The sequence below is a fragment of the Pteropus vampyrus genome, unplaced genomic scaffold (genome assembly GCF_000151845.1).
Source record: "Pteropus vampyrus isolate Shadow unplaced genomic scaffold, Pvam_2.0 Scaffold103, whole genome shotgun sequence".
Lineage (NCBI taxonomy): Eukaryota > Metazoa > Chordata > Mammalia > Chiroptera > Pteropodidae > Pteropus > Pteropus vampyrus.
The window spans coordinates 347,698-367,510 of NW_011888884.1; the positions used below are offsets into that span (position 1 = coordinate 347,698).

General features: G+C 36.7%; 1 protein-coding gene across 5 annotated transcripts in view; it reads left to right on the forward strand.

The window, feature by feature from the left end:
• LPAR1 (lysophosphatidic acid receptor 1) overlaps window positions 1-19,813 on the forward strand; it is a 130,211-nt gene that overhangs the window by 51,381 nt on the left and 59,017 nt on the right. For 4 of the 5 annotated variants that reach the window (XM_011364924.2, XM_011364925.2, XM_011364926.2 and 1 more), the window contains exon 2: window positions 5,834-5,995. In XM_011364924.2, the coding sequence (XP_011363226.1) occupies window positions 5,951-5,995 (45 nt within the window). In that variant the 5' untranslated portion in view covers window positions 5,834-5,950. Of the gene's footprint in view, window positions 1-5,833; window positions 5,996-13,262; window positions 13,354-19,813 lie in introns of those variants that run through there. The other variant, XM_011364927.2, reaches the window with a different exon arrangement.

The following is a 19,813-nucleotide window of genomic DNA, read 5'->3' on the forward strand; positions in this document are numbered from 1 at the left end:
TTCATGATTTATATTAGGCCTTTACAGTGTTAATGTTATTATGATCTTGTTAATGATGTTCAGAGTTGAGCCATCGAGAAGTCTATGAATCCTTTTCTTCTGCAAATTTTTTATTCTCCTTTAAATTAATCATTCTTTTTATGTTTGGTTGATTTTTTATGTGCTTATTACTCATTCAATCCCAGACACTCTGTCAGTTCTAGAAATCTGCACTTAATATATCCAAAGGACAGTTATTCTGTCAAGGCTACTTTGTGAGTCTTCTTACCTGTCATTCATAGGTCTCCTTTCACAATTATGCCAGAAATTCCCTTTGTTTATGTCCTGTATTATATTCCTAGTCCTGTATCACATGCCTTCCCTTTTCTTAGTTTCCTCCCTGTTTTGCTGAAGAACATCCTCCAATAGAATCGAGGTCATAAATCACTTTTCTCGTTGCTCCATGGTCTTCTAGTTTCCAGGTGCGGTTTAGAAGTCCAGAGACTGATTCCTGATCCTTTGTTTCTGAGCTCCTCCACGCACACTTTCTGATAGCTTATAAGATTTTTTTGCTCTCTAGTGTTAAAAAAAAAAAAAAAAACTACAAGAAACAGCAAACCTCATAATGATGTGCTTAATGTGAGCAGATTCAAATCATTGAGGTGGGCTGGTAGTGACTGAGTGGGCCCTTACAGTTAACAAACTTAAGACTTTCCCACTTTAGAAAATGTTTCGAGTTATTTCATTTCCCCTCCTTTCATTTCCTTTATTCTTTTATTTTGGAATTGCTTTTATTTGGCCATCAGATCTCCTGGACTAGGCACCTAGCCTTTTCACTTTGTTTTTTGCTCCACATTTTGGATTTTTACTTTAGGAACTTCACTTTCCAATCCTTCTACTGAATTTCAAATGATCAATTTCGAAGCATTTTGTTTTTGTTTCAGTGGGTCAATGTCGTCTTCCTGATGTTACTATTTTTAAGTCTTTTCATCTGTTCAAATTCCAGAGAAAAGAATCTTCCAGTCTCAGGCCTTCGATGATATAAGGTTGGCTTCAGATGCTGTTTATCTCTGGCAGGGAGAATAGATACTAAGAACGCTAAGCTATAGCTCTGGCCTTCCTACATCTTGTCATTTTTTTGAACCCGTCTGGGTTTGGGGTTCAGAGTTTTTCCCCCTTGGTTTCTGCCACACTGTAGAGCTCTCTGCAGCAAGATACACAAATTTCAGGTCTGAAATTTTTTCCTGTTTGATTTAAATGGTCCTGTAGATGTGAAACACCTTTCTAAAATTTTGAAGATCAATTTATCCTTTCCTAGTTTCATCATCGATAGCTTCTTCTTTCCTTAGTTAGTATTTTTTCTTGATCTATTTTTGGTATGGAAGCTTTAAAATATTTTTCCATGTAGCTCTCTCAAGCTATAGTTTAATCTTCTGCTTCACTAATACCATTTTCTGCTTTATTTTTTATGCTCTTTTCTGTTTAATCTACTGCCTTCATTTAAGTTAATAATTCAGATATTTTTCTTTTTTTTCTTTTTGGTTAATGCAGGCTCATTTCTCATCTCATATATTTTTTTAAGTTTTCCTTTATGTAATACACCTATTTCTTAAGTAAATATTTGCTCTGATTTTAGAGTCTTTCCTTCTCTTGAACCATAGCAGTTTTCATTTGCTTGGTGTATTTAGATTTTTCTCTGTACTTATCCTTAGGAAAGTCTGTGCATATTCAGTATTGGGTATCACCCTGTGTTTTTTCAAGAGACTAAAATGAGTCACTGTTTGACTCAAGTCCAGCTGAAGTAAAAAGGTTAGATTTATAGTAGATTAATTTGTAAATTAGAAATTCATCTTCCTGTGAGGCCTAGGGAAGGAGCCAGCATCAGCTGCATAAGTAATCAAAATGAAGTTTGCCACAGAACCAGAGATTTTCTTTCAAGTATTTGGTGTGGCACTCGGTAATTAGCAAGGTTATTGTCACTTGGCATGGCTGCCCGTATCAGAAGCCAGCTGGTAGTGTTTTATTCCCCACATGTTTTCTGGGGCAATCATCATGGCCACATGCAAATTAGAAGTAAATACAGCCAGAGATTACTTGCTTAGTTGGAGCCAGGAACCCCATTTAAGGAGTGAGTGTATTTTCAGTATATTCCAACACCCCATGGCTTAGTTCCCTCAAGCCTGTTCCGCTGAACTAGGAGTATCATTATGAGTCCATTGGGGTATCATTTGCTGATTTTCTGTCCATACAGTTGCAGCTTCACATTAAGGTGATGTTGTGTCTTAGTCCTTCTGTTAGCCTCCCATGTTGATTTTTTCTAGTGTATATTTTTGGAGGTTTAAGCAATAGGTGGGATCTATCTGTGGCTTCTAGGACTGATTCAGGATATTTCCACTTCTTACACTTAATTGGTTATTTCTCTTGTAATCTGGCACAGAAGAATGAGCTGATTTAGTTTTCTTATTTGTAAATTGTATTTTATATATATGTTTTTGAACTGTAGGGAGGGATATTGAGGCCATTCTTATTCAGTGACAATAGGGGAATGAATGGTCAAGTAAATAAATGACAAAGCTCATTTTTTGCAAGTGAGAGGCCTTAGAGGTGGCTTTGTGGTTTTGTAAAGAATGATATAGATTAGAAGAGATACCTAGAATGTAAATGGAGACAACTAGAGAAGAAGAGAATGGGCAACAGTAATAACCTAAGGATAGCTGGAGTTAGTGGGGCCAACCCACACTGCTTTGTGGTTTCCTGTAGTTGAAGCAGTCTTGGAGCTCAAGCAAAGGAAATGGAATGTTAGGTTGATAACAGATGGGAAGAACTGCAGGACAGTTATCCAGGTACTTGGAAGAGTTCAAGAGCGATATATTTCTTTAAAAATTCTGTGCAAATCTGTAGTTGACAGTCTGGGAATCTGGGAAAGCAAGGGATTATTATATCACAAGGAGCCAGTTTACTTAGCTAGAGACTGAACAGCAATATGACTTAGAATATTGTCTTTTTTGTCGTTGTGTCTAGTTCCCCCATAATTTTTCCAGTTTTGTAAATAAATTGGGAAGTAAATAGATTTCATAAATATAATTTTAAGACATCACTCCCAGGAGAGAGCCCATTTGTACCCTTTGAGGTAGTATTGCTTAGTCCTTTATATTTTCAGAGTCAAGTAACCATATACCATTTTATAAAGAGCTCGTGTAATGTCCTTAAAATGTTCAACAATTATAATGTTCAACAAAAGCCTCTAAACTACATATGTCTTAAATGGTTTAGGGGAAGGCAGTTAATTTTCTGACTTATTTTCTTTTGGAAGATACCAGACTAATAATGTGTACTACCTATTATGCATCTCGAGGACATTTAACATAAATCAAAACTAGGTACACATTAAATTTTTATGTAGGTGAGAGCATAGGCTTCTCTGTTTCAGGGTTTGGAGAAAATAGTTACTCTGCAGGACATCTTACTTTCATCTTGCTTTCTTCAGGACTTTCTGAAATTTTTAAAAAAGAGACCCCAGGCACTTTCCGTCTCTTCTTAATTTTTGTTCCTTTAGAGGATTAGTCTATGGAAAGAGCCTGGGCCCTGGCATGGGTCCTGGTCAGGTCTCAGCTCCCTCATTTCTGGTGGTTGTGACTCTGGTTACATAGCACAACCTGTCAGAGTCTTAGGTTTCTCATCTTTGAAATGAGTTAACAATATCCGCCTCAAACTGTATGTGAAATGACCGCTCTAGTGCTCAGCATCTAGTAGGCTTTCATTAAATCTCAGCCTCCCACCTTCCCCCTTTTGTTTTCAGCAGTGATGCTGTGTGGTATATTTGTCACATCAGTTTCTATATCCTTTTCCTTACTCCAGGCTAGGTGCCCAGGATTCATCTTTTGGGCAGCTCTCTGTACTCTGAATATTGAAAATATATTAAGGTTATATTACTTAATGACTTATCTGGGCAGGAATGATATTGGATCTGAGCACACAGTCTGAGTCTTTAAGAATGGACTCTCACTGCCCGCTCGTTTTGTTTTTTGATTGTCAAGCTATTTATATCTTCATCTGTTCACCCTACATATGATAGAGCAAGATCACGTGAATTGCAAATACATGAGAAGGAAAAAGGAAAAGTAAAGAAGTAGGAGTGGGCACAAAATGATGCCAGGAATAAGTTCAGTACAAAACAGCACCCCAAGTATAATTTTCTTAGAGTAGACTCTGCACTCTAGCAGCCATCATGAAAGAGAAGGCACTGCAATAAACATGTACTTTTCTCCTGGGCTGTTCATTTAAATTCACAGCGTGATAAACAATAGGTCTTCCCTCCACCCCACCCCCAAAACTGAGACTAAGGAGAATAGCAGTGTTGTCTCAGGGCACCTATGGACTCTGTGTTGAATGTCGTACCAAAACAGCTCCACAGCTTTGCTTCTTATTTGTTAATAACAGAGGGAAGCAGGTAGGAACATGCCACAGTTCTAAACAATTAGAACCTAAAGCTGTTGAAACTATAGTATGAAAGATAATACACAAAGACAGGGTAAAAATCAAATTTTAAAGTTCATAGAAAGTGCTTCCAAACCTAGATTACTTTTTAAAAAATGGTTCTTCTGAGGTTATGTGACTTGCTCAGCATCATTCAGCTAACGTAGAGCAGTACCAGAAGATTTGGGGTCAAAGGACTAAGATAACGTGTCCAACTTCACTGTTAACTCCTGCTCAAGTCTTTGGATCTTGTGATCCTGCTCCATTACTTTCACTGTTATTAATAGTACCATTTTCTAATAGTTTAAAAGCATTCAGATATCATCTTGAATTCCGGTGAACCTAGAAAGTATATTTACAGACAAAGGCAGGGGTGCCTAAATACTCAATAAATACCTTTTGAATAAAAAGATTTGTTAGCTGGCATGAAAACAATCTATAAATGAACAGTTTTCTTAAAATGCAAGAATTTTCTTAAATTCTTAAAATGAAAAAAAAAAAATTTCCCCTGCACTAAATTGCAACATGGAAACCAATCACTTCATTCTTTTTACAGAAATTGGGCCATGCTTTACTGCAGGGAATTTAGTGCTTTTTTAGTTTTCTTAATAAACATGCTAATAATGGAAGAGTGAGTTATACTGTGTACATATCTAGCATCCCCTCCTTGAGGATGTCAAAGGATTTTAGAAGTGCACGCTTCCTTCCACATGTGGAGGTCTGACTTCTGAAGCCCCTACCACCCATTTGAGTACTTGACTCATTCCTATGACTGATTCTATAACTTTGGGGTGTCTTGCCTTCTCTTTAGTCTTGAAAGTGGTATCCGAGTTCCCTGAGGAAATATAAACATGGAACACATTCACTTTCTTATGCTTCGTATTAGACTGGAAGTTGTTTGTTGCTTTAGTGCTGGTTCTGCCATTAACAAAATTCCAACCCTCAGTGTTTTGCTCTGCTGATAGGCAGGGTTGAACTGGGTGGTCGCAAAGACACGTGGCGGTATTATTCTCTCTGCCCTTTGTATGTAAACTCTCAGCTCTCAATTGTGGGTCACTCAACTTCCTTTATTGTTTAATAACTGGATGGCTTCTCCCCCAGCCCATTCTCCCCATCTTCACAACTTGACACTACCTCCCCAGAACATGTAGCTAGCATGTGGAGTTGGATTCAGACTTAGGAAAATACATCGACTTCACATGACTTGGGGGAATAGTGCAGAAATCCTGGTGTTGAGATGTGAGATGCTCCCTCCTGACTTCCTCTTTTCATTAAGCCAGTAGTTGGCATCGTATAAGGGATTTTTGCTTCTTCTGGCCCATGGTACTTCGCTCTCATGTGGTGGTAGGCTAATGTGGGTATTCCTGACCTTTTCCAGGTACACAGTTTCTCCTAGCATGACTGCGATCTGATCAGCAACCACAAGAATTTGACTCCCGTGTGTCTGGCGCTGTAGTGCTGGGGCCCGGTCACTGCCCGCAACTACAGAGCTGCCATGGCCGCTGCCTCCACTTCCACCCCTGTAATTTCACAGCCCCAGGTAAGTGATTCCAGCTGGCAGAGGTTTAAGCTAATCACAGTTTTGCAGAATATTTAAATTGAGCTTCAGAAAGTGTGTTTGATTCTGGCGATCATGTGTATCCTTCTAATTATCATTTGGTGAGTATTCAGAAAATAGTGCTTTTGTGAGGGCAGTGCTGTTTAGTTCAAGAAGCAACTGGAACAATGAGCATGTGATTTTAGTGAACTGGCTTCCGTTCACGGGGGGCTTAGAATGTTTAGCTATTACTCTAGGCATCAAATTCCAAATCAAGACAGTCAGAAGTGAATTTACTGCTTTTCCTCTCTTGGCTTTTTTTGAGTTTATGGACATACATCTAATTAGAACAGATCTAATCTTACAAGTTTTTTGAGTGCTGTCTCATTGTCCTCCTCTGATAAGTTTTAGTATTTTGCCTTGAGTTCATCTAGTAACTCCAAAAAGAAAAGGCAATTCTAGGAACTTCTGAACAACAGCAATATGAGTTATTTTTTCTGAACACTAATACGGCAGGAACATTGTTCAGATTATTTTACAACCTGATCTATTCGAGTAGTAACTGGACTCTTTCAGTTTCAACCGGCAGTGTGGCACATTGGGGAAAGAGACTTTGCAGTCATTAGGCCTGATTTCACATTCTGATTGCTGGATAAGGAGCCTGAGTCATGCTAACATCGCTTAGCTCCAATTTCTTCTGTGATCGTACTTCACGGGATGGTTCTATGGATTAAATGACAGAATATATGCTTTCTATTTGTTCTTTCATCTTCTCCTCCTAAAGTGTGACCTCCCATCTCATTCATGACAATCATTTTTAGGCCAAGGTTAAAGAAGAAAGTATACCTTTGAGAAAGAACCATATTAGTTGAAATTTGAATCTTGATACAAAATGTTGTTCTACACTTTTTTTCCTGTATTATTTTGCAAGCTACTAAATGTAGTTTGTATTTCAAGTAGGGGAGTATATATATGTGAGGGAGGGAAAGGAAGGAGAGGGAGAAGGGGCCATTTTTACTTTATTTACTATAGATGCCTTTTTTATTTTTTGCCTCTAAAAGACCTTGGCATTTTATGTGGATAAAATCCGTATAAAATGGACTTTAACACTTTAAAGCTTTTAGTATTAGTTTCTATAATGTGTGTTACTGCCATTATGGGTATTTCTCTTTCTGGTAAATGGGTCATTGTCTCTGCAATGTTTCATTTACTGTAGGTATTTGGTGTCCATTCCCCTCAATAGTGTTTTTGGTGCCTGAGAGCCTTGGCGAATGGCTGAAAAGATTCAGTGCCTTGTTGCTTGAGGTCACCATTTCAGAGACCACTGCAGCTGTTCCTGTACAATGACTATGCTTGGCTGTTTGTGAAGTTGGGCCCTCGGACAGGTCTTCTGAGTGAGGCATTTCAGCATCCTGGGGCTGCTGCTGTCATTTGTCAGCATTTCCAGCAGCATCATATTATCATATTACACACACCTTCCCTCTTACACAAGCTGCTATCTGCCGGTGAGCAATATAAATATTTTTAAATGACTTATTTAATTAAAATGTTTAACACCACCCAAGGTAGAAACAGGTCATAGTTAATATAAACACTTGGGGAAATGTGTACTCTGATGAATTCTCTGTGGGAATATAAATTGGTACAGTCATTCCGGAGGGTAATTTGACAGTACCTGTTAAAATTTGCAAATACCCTGTTCCTATCTTGGTCTCTACATTAGAAAAACACTCACACATGAGTCCAAGGAGATGTGCATAAAGATATTCATTAAAGCCTCAGTCGAAGGCCAAAAAATACAAGATTTTCTGAATATACAACAGTGGAAAGACTTAAAACATTCAGGAATGTTGATATGATTTAAATATCATGCAGCAATAAAAAAAATCATAAATATATATATCTCAACACAGCTATATCTCTCCAGGATATCAGATGGAGGGAAAAGAAAGCAAGATGCAGAGTAATACTTATAGGAAGATGTCATTAAAACTGTTAAACAGGACCATATGCTTTTAGGGGTAAACATATGGTACATTAATGTAAAAGCATAGTGAAAGGTCTAGAACATACATCATCAGAGGGAGTGATATTGCCCCCAAGAGGGCAAAAATTGGACCTTAGGAGATGGCCAGTCCCTCTGAAGATTAAATCTACCTGAAGAAATCTTATTCTTTGATATTTAATTTCTCTCATTAGGGAGAATTTAAATTTAATGAAAACATTCTCCTTGAAAGTCACCAATGGGAACAAAAGTCAAGAAACCCTGGTCTAGAAGGATGCACAAGGCTCTCCATTCATACTGCGTGGGTTCAAACCCTGGCTCCAGTGTTTACTAACTGAGCACATAAGAGTGGGTTGGGGGGTGGGGATGGGGGGAGGTTTCCTCTTTCAGTGCCTCTATTTCTTCATCTGCAAATGAGCATAATAATAATAAAGCCAACTTCATAGAGTTGTTTTAATAATGAAATTAGATTATATGTGTAAAACTTAGAGCAGTATCTGGCACATACTGCTCAAAACATCTAGATCAGTATTGTTTGGCAAGCACTGTGGCAGGCCTGGGAATATAGGAATAAATAAGATAAACAAGGCTTTTGTCCTGCCAGAGTTTAGAAATTTAGTGGGAAATATACAGATAAGGAAATAAAAAAATTTAATGCTGTGTTACAAATGCTGTGATCCAGGAAATAGAGGGTGTGGGTGCCCTAGGAGTTAAGTGAAGTATCCAGGGAGACTTTGCGGATCAGAGAAGGCTTCTTGAAGGAAGACCGCCTGCCAGGGAGCTTATGAATGAGTATGAGTTATTCTGGTAAAGAAGAGTAGATAGCCTTTGTGAATGTCAAATGTCCCAAGGTGAGAGAGAGCACAGCATTTGGATGTTAGTTCAGGATAGTTGCAGTATCACAGGGCACTGGGTTGTAAGAAAAGATATGCTAGAGCCAGCTCTGCTGGCTCACAATATCTGATTGTTAAATTTTCAGGAATTTAGCGAGCCCATTGACTTCATGCTTGTAGCTTGAAATCAGGCGGGGTGGAGTATTTACATCATGGAAATTGGCAAGCTCAGCCCTGCACTCCTAAGAGCCCATTGTTGACTATTTATTAGCATACTTCTGGTTATAGAGGAGGCAGATGGGTTAGGTTACCAGGTTGGAGAAGATTTTTGCAGGGCCTCGCAAGTGCTGTTAAGGAATTTAACATTAATCTCAAAGAAGCTTGTGTAGTTTTCAAGTCTTAGACCTGGGTTCAAACCCTGTCTTTTGACAATTATGTTGAACAAATTCATTTATCTCAACCAGGGTAGCAAGCCCCATTATTCTTACTGTACGTTAGGAACAGGAGTGGCCACTGATAGCTGGAGAAACTCAAGCCTGCTAGGAAGGAGTCAGCTGTAAACTGGGGTGTTAGGTCGCAGGGGAGAGGCAGTGTACTCTTCTGGAGTCACTTGGTTCCCAGGATCCTCTGGTCGATCATGGGCCTCCTGATTTTGTGTCAGTTCTTCACATGTAATTTGTGCAGTCAACTTTAGCCCAAGACTGTCTTGCCCTTGCCTGTATTGATGTCTTCTTTCCTATTATCAAGTTTTCCGCAGGTTCAGAGAAGGTAAAAGTAATTGAAATACAGCATCTCCTCAGGCGAGGCATAATAAGCAGCCCCCTGATCAGCTTAGCCCGGTATTGTCTGGCACATCAACTTGCATTCTTTTAGAGTGAATTCAAGGGCTTGCGAAGAGATAAGCCCACATTCAAGTGTGAAAGGCCTGACAATCTTTTTCTAAGGCAAAAATCCTTTTCTAGACAAAAACAAGAATTTTTTTTTTTTTTTTTAAAGCTTTTGGCTTTGTTTGTTACTCTATTCACTTGGTAACAAAGAGCATTTTTCTAAAAAAAAGGCTGCCAAATACTAGATATAAACTAATTAATATGAACAAATAGCCTGTGATTGTTTCAAACAATAATAGGGAAGAAAGCTTTCATTGTCACTCCTGCCGGGATTGCTGTTTAGTGAGTGAAAGATATGCCCTGTGCTTTGAAGTGGGGCAAGTTTGTATTCCCTGCTTCACTCCTGCCTAGACTGTAAGATGGAGTTTTGTTTTCTCATGCCGAGAGAGCACCTTGTTTTTGCTAATAAGCAGGATGAATATTGAGGCGAAACTGGACTCGCAGCAGCAGGAAGACTCTGTGTTTGTAGCTGATTTATAGTCCTGCTAGTCCAGACACTGATAAAGAGCTTCCTTACCCAAAGGAAGCTCCAGGGATGTGTTTGCAGATGGGAACATGCTCATCATTTGGTTCAATTAACATGTTCATGCCCTGTGGATGTAGTGGGGGATAGAGGTGGGATAGAAAACCCAAAAGTATGCCACTCTTCATGACTGTTTTCTGTTTCTGGAACTCTGTTTAGCATTACTTTAATTGTGGTTCATCTAGTTACTGTGGGTAAAGTATGGATTAAAAGTTTTATTTTTCCTTTTGAATGGAAGGGTCAGTAGTTCAATACATGAATGAGGGGGTTGGCCTCTCTTAAATCCAGGACTGGTATTAGAGACCGGAATGATGGTTTGAAAACTTCAAAGGTATTCAGATCTCACACCTGTGATTCCAGTAAGGAAGGATTCTTTTCCATCAGTATTTTACAAGGTATTTTATTGTTTGTCATTTACTAAATGGCTATCTTGGTTTTAATCCAAGGAAACAAAGATATTTTGATTTCTCTAAGTTCCTACAAGATTTCCTGTGGCTTTCATTAATGACGTAAATTTGAGTATATTCTCAGTGTCTTAAACAACAGATTTGTTCCTTTAGTTCTTAATTCAGTGTTCTGATGTAACATAAGTAGGTCTCTACTTATTGTTTGTTAGAAGAAAGGTGTTTTTGAACATTATTGCCAATAGGTCATCTTAACAAAATCCATCATATTTCCTAAATCTATGTTTTAGGGGTTTTATTTCTGATATTAGAGACCGATACTTCTGGATTAAAGCAATTGAATGCCATATTAAATAGGTTACATTTTTTTGAGATCGAAAGACTTTTTTTTAAGAACCTTGTATTATGGCAGTTTTCAAACAGTCACAGAAATAAAAAGAATAATATAATAAATCCCAATATAGCCATCACCTAGATTCAACAATTATTGACATTTTACTATACTTAATTTTTCTTCCATTTAGGGGGGGTAAAATATTTTAAATCAAATCCTCGACATTGTGTCATCTCATTTCAACCTTTATACATCAATGTGTATCTCTAAAAAATAATTCACTTACATAACCATTCAGTACCATTATTACACTTAACAAAATTTTAAAAACTCTAATCATCTTATATTCACTCATATTCACATTTCCCCAATTGTTTTCCTATAATGTGCTTTTGTACTTGGGTGTTAAGTGTTATCTTTTAAAAATATTGGTTAGATTAGTTTACTGTTCTGCTTAAAACTATTCAAGATTTTTTTAAGGTTTAAATAGTTTACTCCCCTTTATTCTCTAAGTGAGGAAATAGATTGAAATATTAACAATAATATTTCATCACGGAAGAATAAAAAAATGAGACATATACCAAAGCCTCCAAAGTAAGGGAATGGCTGCAATTATTATCAGTCACTAAGAGATCACTGATGTCTTGATAGTACTTTCTTTTAGACTAAAATGTGAACAATTAATTGAAGTATGATGTATATTTCCAGTTCTACACAATGAAGACATAGTGTGGTCTAGCTTTACCTCACATGAAATTGAGAAAAGAGAATGCATGGCTTAGATCTAGGTGAGTTGGGTTCAAATCCCGGTTCAAATCCCATAGCAAGGTGATCTTTTAATACAGGTATCTCTTTCAGCTTAATTTTTTTTTAATCTCTAAAATTTAAATAATACACAGTATACTCACTAGTTTAAATGGCAAAATATCTGGTAAATGCTTCGTATACCATCAGCCCCTTATAAATACCTGACATATGTTAGTTAGTTCCTTCCTTTTTCGCCATAATTATTCTGGGAGTTCTTTACAGGGAGAAAGTGGTTACCTCTACATATGGTCTGTGTATATGTGTTGCGTATGGAGTATGCCAGAAGATCCATCAAAGAAAGCCAAGTTAGATAAACACTCTACAGAAAACTCCAATGTATTGCCAGGGATAAATGCATGTGGAGATAAACATTGAGATTGCTGACTTACTCCATCTTCAACCATGTTTCCATTAGAAGTTAAATTTGTTCTCATATTGCAATTTAAATTCATTTATGCTGCCTTCTGTGTTTATAAAGTCAGATAAAGTTTGAGAGGATATCATATTTTGAAATCTGAGGGCACATTTTGAGTTTTCTATTCTTAAGACAAAATTGTACCAAGATACCTTGGGTAAACCACAATGAGACCTTTCACATTTGTTTCTTTTTCTTTCCAATTCATCTTCTCTAATTGGTTTAGTCTTTAATGATTAATGGAGCTACCTGTTTATCCTTCAAAGGGATGTGGCTTTCTCCCTCTTACTGCCCATTATGGTGCTGTTTGTCTGTTTTCCTTTCCCGGCTCCTAGCTTCTCTGGCTATTTTTCTTTGAACTTCTGTTCCAGCTTTTCCATGAATAAACACGAAGGTGGGACAATGCCCTGCTGTTTTTACTAGCTGAGGAGATCATAATCATAGGGTCCAGGGGATTTATGTCTTTTGAGAACTGTACCTTGCTGCAATAAGACTGTCATTTAAAAAATCACCCTTCGTTTGCTGTGTGATGAGACTGCATAGCATCACTTTAAGAACTGCCCTTAGGTTAAACTTATCCCATTTCAAAAAATGATTATCCTAGACAGGCTCTGGCTGGGAGAGAAGTGACAGTGGTTGATACCCGTTCTTTAGCATCAGATAAAATGTTTAGAAAAGGGCCATGGGGCACATTAGTTCTCGGAAGGCTAGGTTGTGTCCGCTTAGGAAACCTTCAAACCTGTAGAGAATTTTAATGAGTTTATTTGTGCCAAACTGACGACAATTGCCGGGAAGCTAACTCTCAATGGATTGAGAAAATGCTCCAGAGAATGGCAGTTTGCAGTTTATACATTAAAATCAAAGGAGATGCAAGGAGGATTACATGAAATTCATTGGTGGTGAATTAAGGGGGTGGGAGAAGGCAAAGTGGGGAAGTCTCTGGGATTGGAAAAAAGGTAAAATGGAGGGACACATACTTACACACTTCTTTCACGTTGGTGGTTATTGGAGAGTTGATAATTAACATTTACAGCGCATAGAGATGGTATGTGTGGGGCAAGATAACCGTGAGGAGTTCTGTGCTCTGTGCTCTGGTGCAGTGGGTTGTGCCCTGAGGAGTCTGGAAAAAAGGGATTGCTCTGATATTCCAAGGGTGAGTTATCTTAGATGCACAAAGACAATAGATAGGCTCACTTAAGGTAAAGATTGACCTTTGTTGAGGAAGCTTCAGGCCCAAGATGTGACTACTCGCTGCTGACTTGCTTTTAGTTAGGAATTTTTATGTTCAGACCATCCTATGCGGTTAATTTCGGTCTCCGAGTTTGTAGGACCTGCCATGCAGGCCTCCCCTGAGCTTGTCAGGTTTAGTAGGTGGCCCTTTTTTTGGTCCACAGTGGTCGATAAAGCAACTTTCAAAGATTCAGACAAATTTTGGGAGCAAGAACTCTAGTCCCACAGGAAGAGGGATTAGGGTATGATTGTTGGTGAATTAGGTAGCTGCCTGATATCAAAATATTTGCACTTAGATGAATCTCCACCAGCCGGCTTAGGGAGCTTGGAGCCTTAGTTCAGGCTTGGAAGGGACGTTCATTGGATTTAAGTTTGGGTGGACTCTGAAGGCTTTGCATATCTGGAACTCTGTGTAGCATTAACTTAATTGTGGCTGATCAGGTTACTGAAGTAACCTGGCAAAAGCAATGGAGTGGGAAGATGGGGGCGGGGAGACCCAGAAAGAATCCCAGCCATAAACCCTGTGGTCAGGGCTCACTTCTGACGTGATGTATTGTGTGTAGATAGATGGCCAGTGAGAACTCAGGACTCAGCAGTCATGGTCAGGCATAGATCCCACTTCTGTGAGACATGTTAATATAGAGCCTCAGCTGCAGATCAGTCCACTGTCTTATTCAAGATTAGCTGGGAAAAGTAGGGCAACAATGAATCTGCAGATGGGAATTCAACTCTGTGACAGTGGAGAAAGAAAAGATACAAGAAATAGGTGACAAATGAGAGGGAGTCTGTGAAGATTATGGTCTCAGTTATACCATGATGTTTAATTTAAATGGTGTATCAGGAACATGCATTTATTCGTATGAGGATTTTTTGCATGATTTTTTCCTTAAAATTATTAAAAATAAATTGCTTTCAATATTTAAAAAATTAAATGCTGCCTCTTTTTGGTTGTATATTTTATTGCTTTCCTCTAGGCTAGTTATGGAAAAAGAAAGCATAGTCAAGCTGTTTGTAAGAATAAAGAGTACAATAAATATAGGTAGTAACATACAACGAAAAAGATAAATGGGTATACATCCTAGTTTTTAAAAAATCGAACACCTAAAACGAATACAATGTTATATGTCAATTACATTTCAATAACAAACAACTGTTAGATGAGAAAATTACCCAACAAAGCTGTATACAAGTGCATTAAAATCATCAAATACTTTAGAATAACTCTAATAATAAAATAGGTGTAAGAACTCTTTGAAATTATTTATAAAACTTTATTAATGGACGTTAAAATAGACACTGTGTCACTGGATACCGTGCCGATGGATTGTAAGATTATTGATTCGATGTCATTTCTCTGCAAATTCATCTATAGGTCGAATGTAGTCACAATAAAAATTCCAAAAAAAAAAAATGAAACCTCATAAGCTGATTCTAGCATTTATATAAAAATGCAAAAGGTCAAAAATAGCCAGTATAAGCTTAAAGAAGAACTAAGCAGGAAAAACTGCTGTTTTAGATAATGTATTATAAAGTCATAATAAATAGGACAGTGCAATATTTGTGTAGGGATACATGATCCATTGGAAGAAAGAGAGCCTGGACTCCAACTTCACACACATGTCATTGTAAAAAAAAAAAAAAAAAAACTGGATCAAAATAATAAGGAAACATATTCTGCTATTAGCCTATGAAAAAAATGGGCTAATGGAAAAATAATGTTTTTATTTTTTCGATAGGATGACTTATTTTGTTTTGATCTATGAGTTCAAGAAGGCTACATTTTAAAGATGGTGTTTGATTTATTGAAGTCATATTAGGAAACTACATGAGTGGAATTTAAACCCAGGTATCGCCAATTCTAAGGCCTAAGCTTTCAGCCACGGTAAATCTGTGATGTTATCTTCTATACCTTTTGTCATCTCTCAAGAAATAGAAATTTTAAGTGACTCTTCTCTGTGTATTTTAGTTTTTATCCATCAATCATTCTTTGGGCCCGGTGAAGCCTAGCACTACTGCTTGCTGCTTCTCTTCTGCATTCCTTCTGGTCTCCTTCCTCTTATTGACAACTTCCTGTTTGCTGCGACTCTGAAAAATTAGGTGTTTTTTTAAAATATGTCAAGTGTACAGAAAAGTGTAGAGAGTACTATAATAGTATCTCTATTACCTAGCTTTGTAAAATTTTAACATTTTGATATAATTGCTTCAACATCTTTAGGGCTTTAATAAATTAAACAAATGAACAATTATAAAGTTAGAGCCCCCTGTACTTCCCAATTTTATTAATCTCACTCTTAGCTCAGACCATAAATTAATACTTACCATTCCCCCACATGTGTTTGTGGATATATACATAAAGTGTGAAGAGTATAAACAATAAATAGTGTGTTTCTGCAAGTTTTTAACATCCCTACATAATGTTTATATTTGTACACATTGCATACAAGTACTGTGTGCATACTTGTGCAAATTGCTGTAGTTATCAGCATACATAAAGCTTTTCTTTTTCATTTTAACTGCTCTATAGTATGCCTTTCTGTCTATATTGTTATTTATTCATTCTCCAATTGACAAAATACTTCTCATATTCTGATATTATAAAAGAGAGGCAATGAAAATCGTTATACATGTCTCCTTTGGCACATATGTGAGATTTTCTAGGGTCGGAATCTTTCATTCATGTGCATGACATGTCCAACTTTAGTGATTTTTGCTAAACTGTTTTTCAAAGTAGTTAGGTACTAAATTTTACTCCTGTTAGCCCTGTATGGCAGTCCTCACCAGTTCTTGATATTTCTAGACTTGTTAATTTTTGCCAACCTGATGGAAAGATGAATTGGATCTGACTGCAGTTTGTAGTTAACTTTCTCGGATTCCCTGGATAATCTTTTCGTGCGATGATTGGTCATTAAGCTTTCCTCTTCTTTGAATTGCCTGTTCCCATCTTTGCCTACTTTACTATTGGATTGTGTGGCTTTTTCTTTTTGATTTGTAGGCAGTCTTTACATTTCACTGTAAACTCAGCCTTTTTTATGTACATTGCCAAACTTTCTACTAGTCTTCAGCTTTTCTTTTCACTGATTTATAAAGCCTTTAGTAGCACAGAAGTCTTGAATTTTTCGTTAGTCAAATTTTGACAATGTTTTGGTCTTGTTTAGAAGAATCCCCATATTGAGTTATAAATTCTTTATTTCTGTTTTACATATATCTTTACATCACCTGAAATTGATTTCTGTGTATGATGTGGCATAGATATTCAATTTTCTTTTTTTCATATACATAAATAATTATGCCATTTTCCCTGTTGATGGGTAAAAACATGTTTCATATCAAGTTACCATGTAAGTGTATGTTTCTGGCTCTGTTTTATTTCATTGGCTATTCATGTATTTCTGAGCCAGGATGACAATGTCTTTACTGCTATTACTTTAAAATTACATATGCTTTTCCATAGGGCACCTAGTTCTTTGTCATCCAAGTTATCTTGGATACTCTGAGTTTTTAGTGCTTTCATATCAATGTTCAGGGAGCTTGTCAAGCTTCATGAACTCAGGATTTTCATTTTATCTCATTGAATTCATATGTTTCTGGAAAATTCACATCTTAACCTCTTTCTCTGTCCCTGAAATATTTTCTGTCTTCATTTATTTAGGTTTTCTTGTAAGTTTTTTGGAATATTTAGACTCATTCCTAGATACATTAGAGCTTTTGTTGTTGTAAATATGTTGTTCTTGAAGTAATTTAAAAATATTTTTTCTTGTGTTTCTATAAGAATACAGTTGATTGATGTGGCTTGATATTTAATCCAGCAAATTTGCTAAATTCTCTTAATACAGTTGGTTTATAGAGTATCTTGTATTTTATATGTAACTGATCATATCATTTGTGAGAAACAGTAAGTTTTTTTTTCTTTTCTGATGCTTCCCTTTTTGTTTTGTTTTTCTTATTGTTTTGGCCATGATCACCAGTATGTGCTAAAAGCTATTGGTGATTGAGTCAACTTTGTTTTGTTTCTGTTTTAAACAGGAGTATTTCCATCAAATATGACAATTGCCATACACTTTTTATCAAGTTAAGGAAGTTCCCTTCTAATCCCAGATTGCCAAAGTATCCTGAAAGGATATTAAAATTTACCAGACACATTTTCATGTCTATTGAAATGATCACTGGACTTTTTCTTTCCTTGAGTTTGTACATGTGGTGAATTATAGTACCAGATTTTTAAATGTTTGTATTCATCTTTGCATTCTGGAATAAACTCTATTTAGTCATTATGAGACATATATACACACACACACTATTTATATGATGTAATATATAATTATATATGTAAATTTTATAATTCCGTAATATAAATATAAAATATTTTATTTAGGAACTTTTCATTTATGTTCTTAAATCATATTAGCTAATAATTTATTTTACTCTTTCCTTGTAACAATGCTGTGCTGGCTTCATACAAAGATAACCAAATAAAAAAAACTTTGAAAATGTAAAATCAAAACAGTAATATTTTAGGTAGGTTTCAAAACAAATGGAAGTAAAATGCTAAACCACAGTAACACATAAGATGGGAACAGAGGCATCATAATAAAAGCTTAACAAAGAAAAAGGAAGACCTTTAGATTTCAAGTAGGTATACATGTTAAAATATTAAGTATAAGCATTAAAGAATAGAAGTGTAACTCCAGAACCATTGGAAGTGGAAAAGGGAGAATATAAAAACTCAGTTAGTTCAGTTTTGTCTTAAATCTGATGGGTATATAAATATTCCTGGGTCTGATCCTGCTGTGGACTGTTCTGACATTTCTCACATGTGGGTTCCCTCCTGTGTATTATTCTTTTGGATGATAAGTTCATCTTCACTGATGCTGATCTGAGAGAATCCTCCGTGGCTGCATTGAGGTCTGGCCCTCCAGAGATGTTTGCTGGTGCCAGGCACATGGAGTGGGAGGGGGATGGGTATATCACAAGCTCAGGACCATGGTCTATGTTAATTTCTCCTATTGCGGGTTCTCAGACTTGACAGATAGTCTAACTTCAAATCCCAACCATGTGTGATTTATAGACTTGGGATCATGATTTCTGAAGGGAGTCTTTTATTTATTTCCCAACATGAAGCCTACGCTAAAACAGACAAACTCCCTTGTTTTCCCCAGTACAACGGCACAGATTTTTTTTTTTTCTTATCTATTTTTTTATTGATATGGATATCTTCAAGTCTCTAAACTTAATGATTGAATCTCAGTTCTAACTCATTGCTTCAGTCAAGGCCAAAGGCTCATCTTTTTTTCCCAGTAATATTTAATGCTCTGTATCCATAATCTGGGAATCTGCTGCCCGGGCAGCCTATTACCTTGGTTTTTAGCTGCCTTTTAGCTCAGCAGTGCATCTAAAAGACTACGTATATTTCTCCAGCATGTCTTAGTGTTTGTAGTGATTTTTTCCATTCCTTCCTCTTAGGACCAACTCAGAATTCCCTCTCTCTAGAAATTTGACAAGGAGGATGTTGCCCATTTTATCTCAGCCCGTTACAAGGGGGTGTAAAAGATACACAGTATTTTCATTGATTTATAATTTGTTATCTATAGTTATTTTTTACACATATGTACATCATATCTATATACATTGTTAGTTTATAAGAAGTAGCATTTTATGTACTTTTTCTGATAAACCTTAATCTAGGGGTTGCATATTCTTCAGCTATTTTAAAGATTCTAGCTTTAAAACATTTTTCGTTTGTATCAGCATTGTTTTGTGGCCTGTTTCTAGTTCTAATGGCAGATTTTCCACTTTTTTTTTATTGTTTCTAATTTGAGGCTATAAAAAGTATGGGAACTATTTTTCTTGTAAATAGAGACTTAATGGCATTTAATTCAATACTGTCTCTTTTGTAATCTTTTGTGGGGGAGGAACTGTGTGGAAGGTCTGATTACTTTAGATTTAAGAACTGGAATTGAAGAGGCCTTAGAAGTAATTCATATCTTCCTTTCCAAATGAGAAAATCGACACTCAGAGCATTTATGAGACTCATTGAAGACCAAATTAGCTGGTGAGCATCAGAATCAGGAAGAAGGCCTCCCCCGCTTCATTGTTGTGTTTTAACAAAAGTGGGAAACCAAGTCGGCTCGATTGATGTCTTATTACTAGTCCTTTATCCATCACAGATTAAAATCTCTCTTTTAAAATGACAGTAGAGCACATATTTACATTCTTCTCTAAGTACTTACTTAATCACATAGGTTTAATTACCAGTCTGTAAGCTGTGCCAAGTGTTCCCTTTTATACTTGGCTAATGAATATGTAATTATCTTTCTGGAGATTAAAAAACACATGGGATGGACTGTGAGTGGATACAGCAGGCACTCAGGTGTATCATTTTGGCA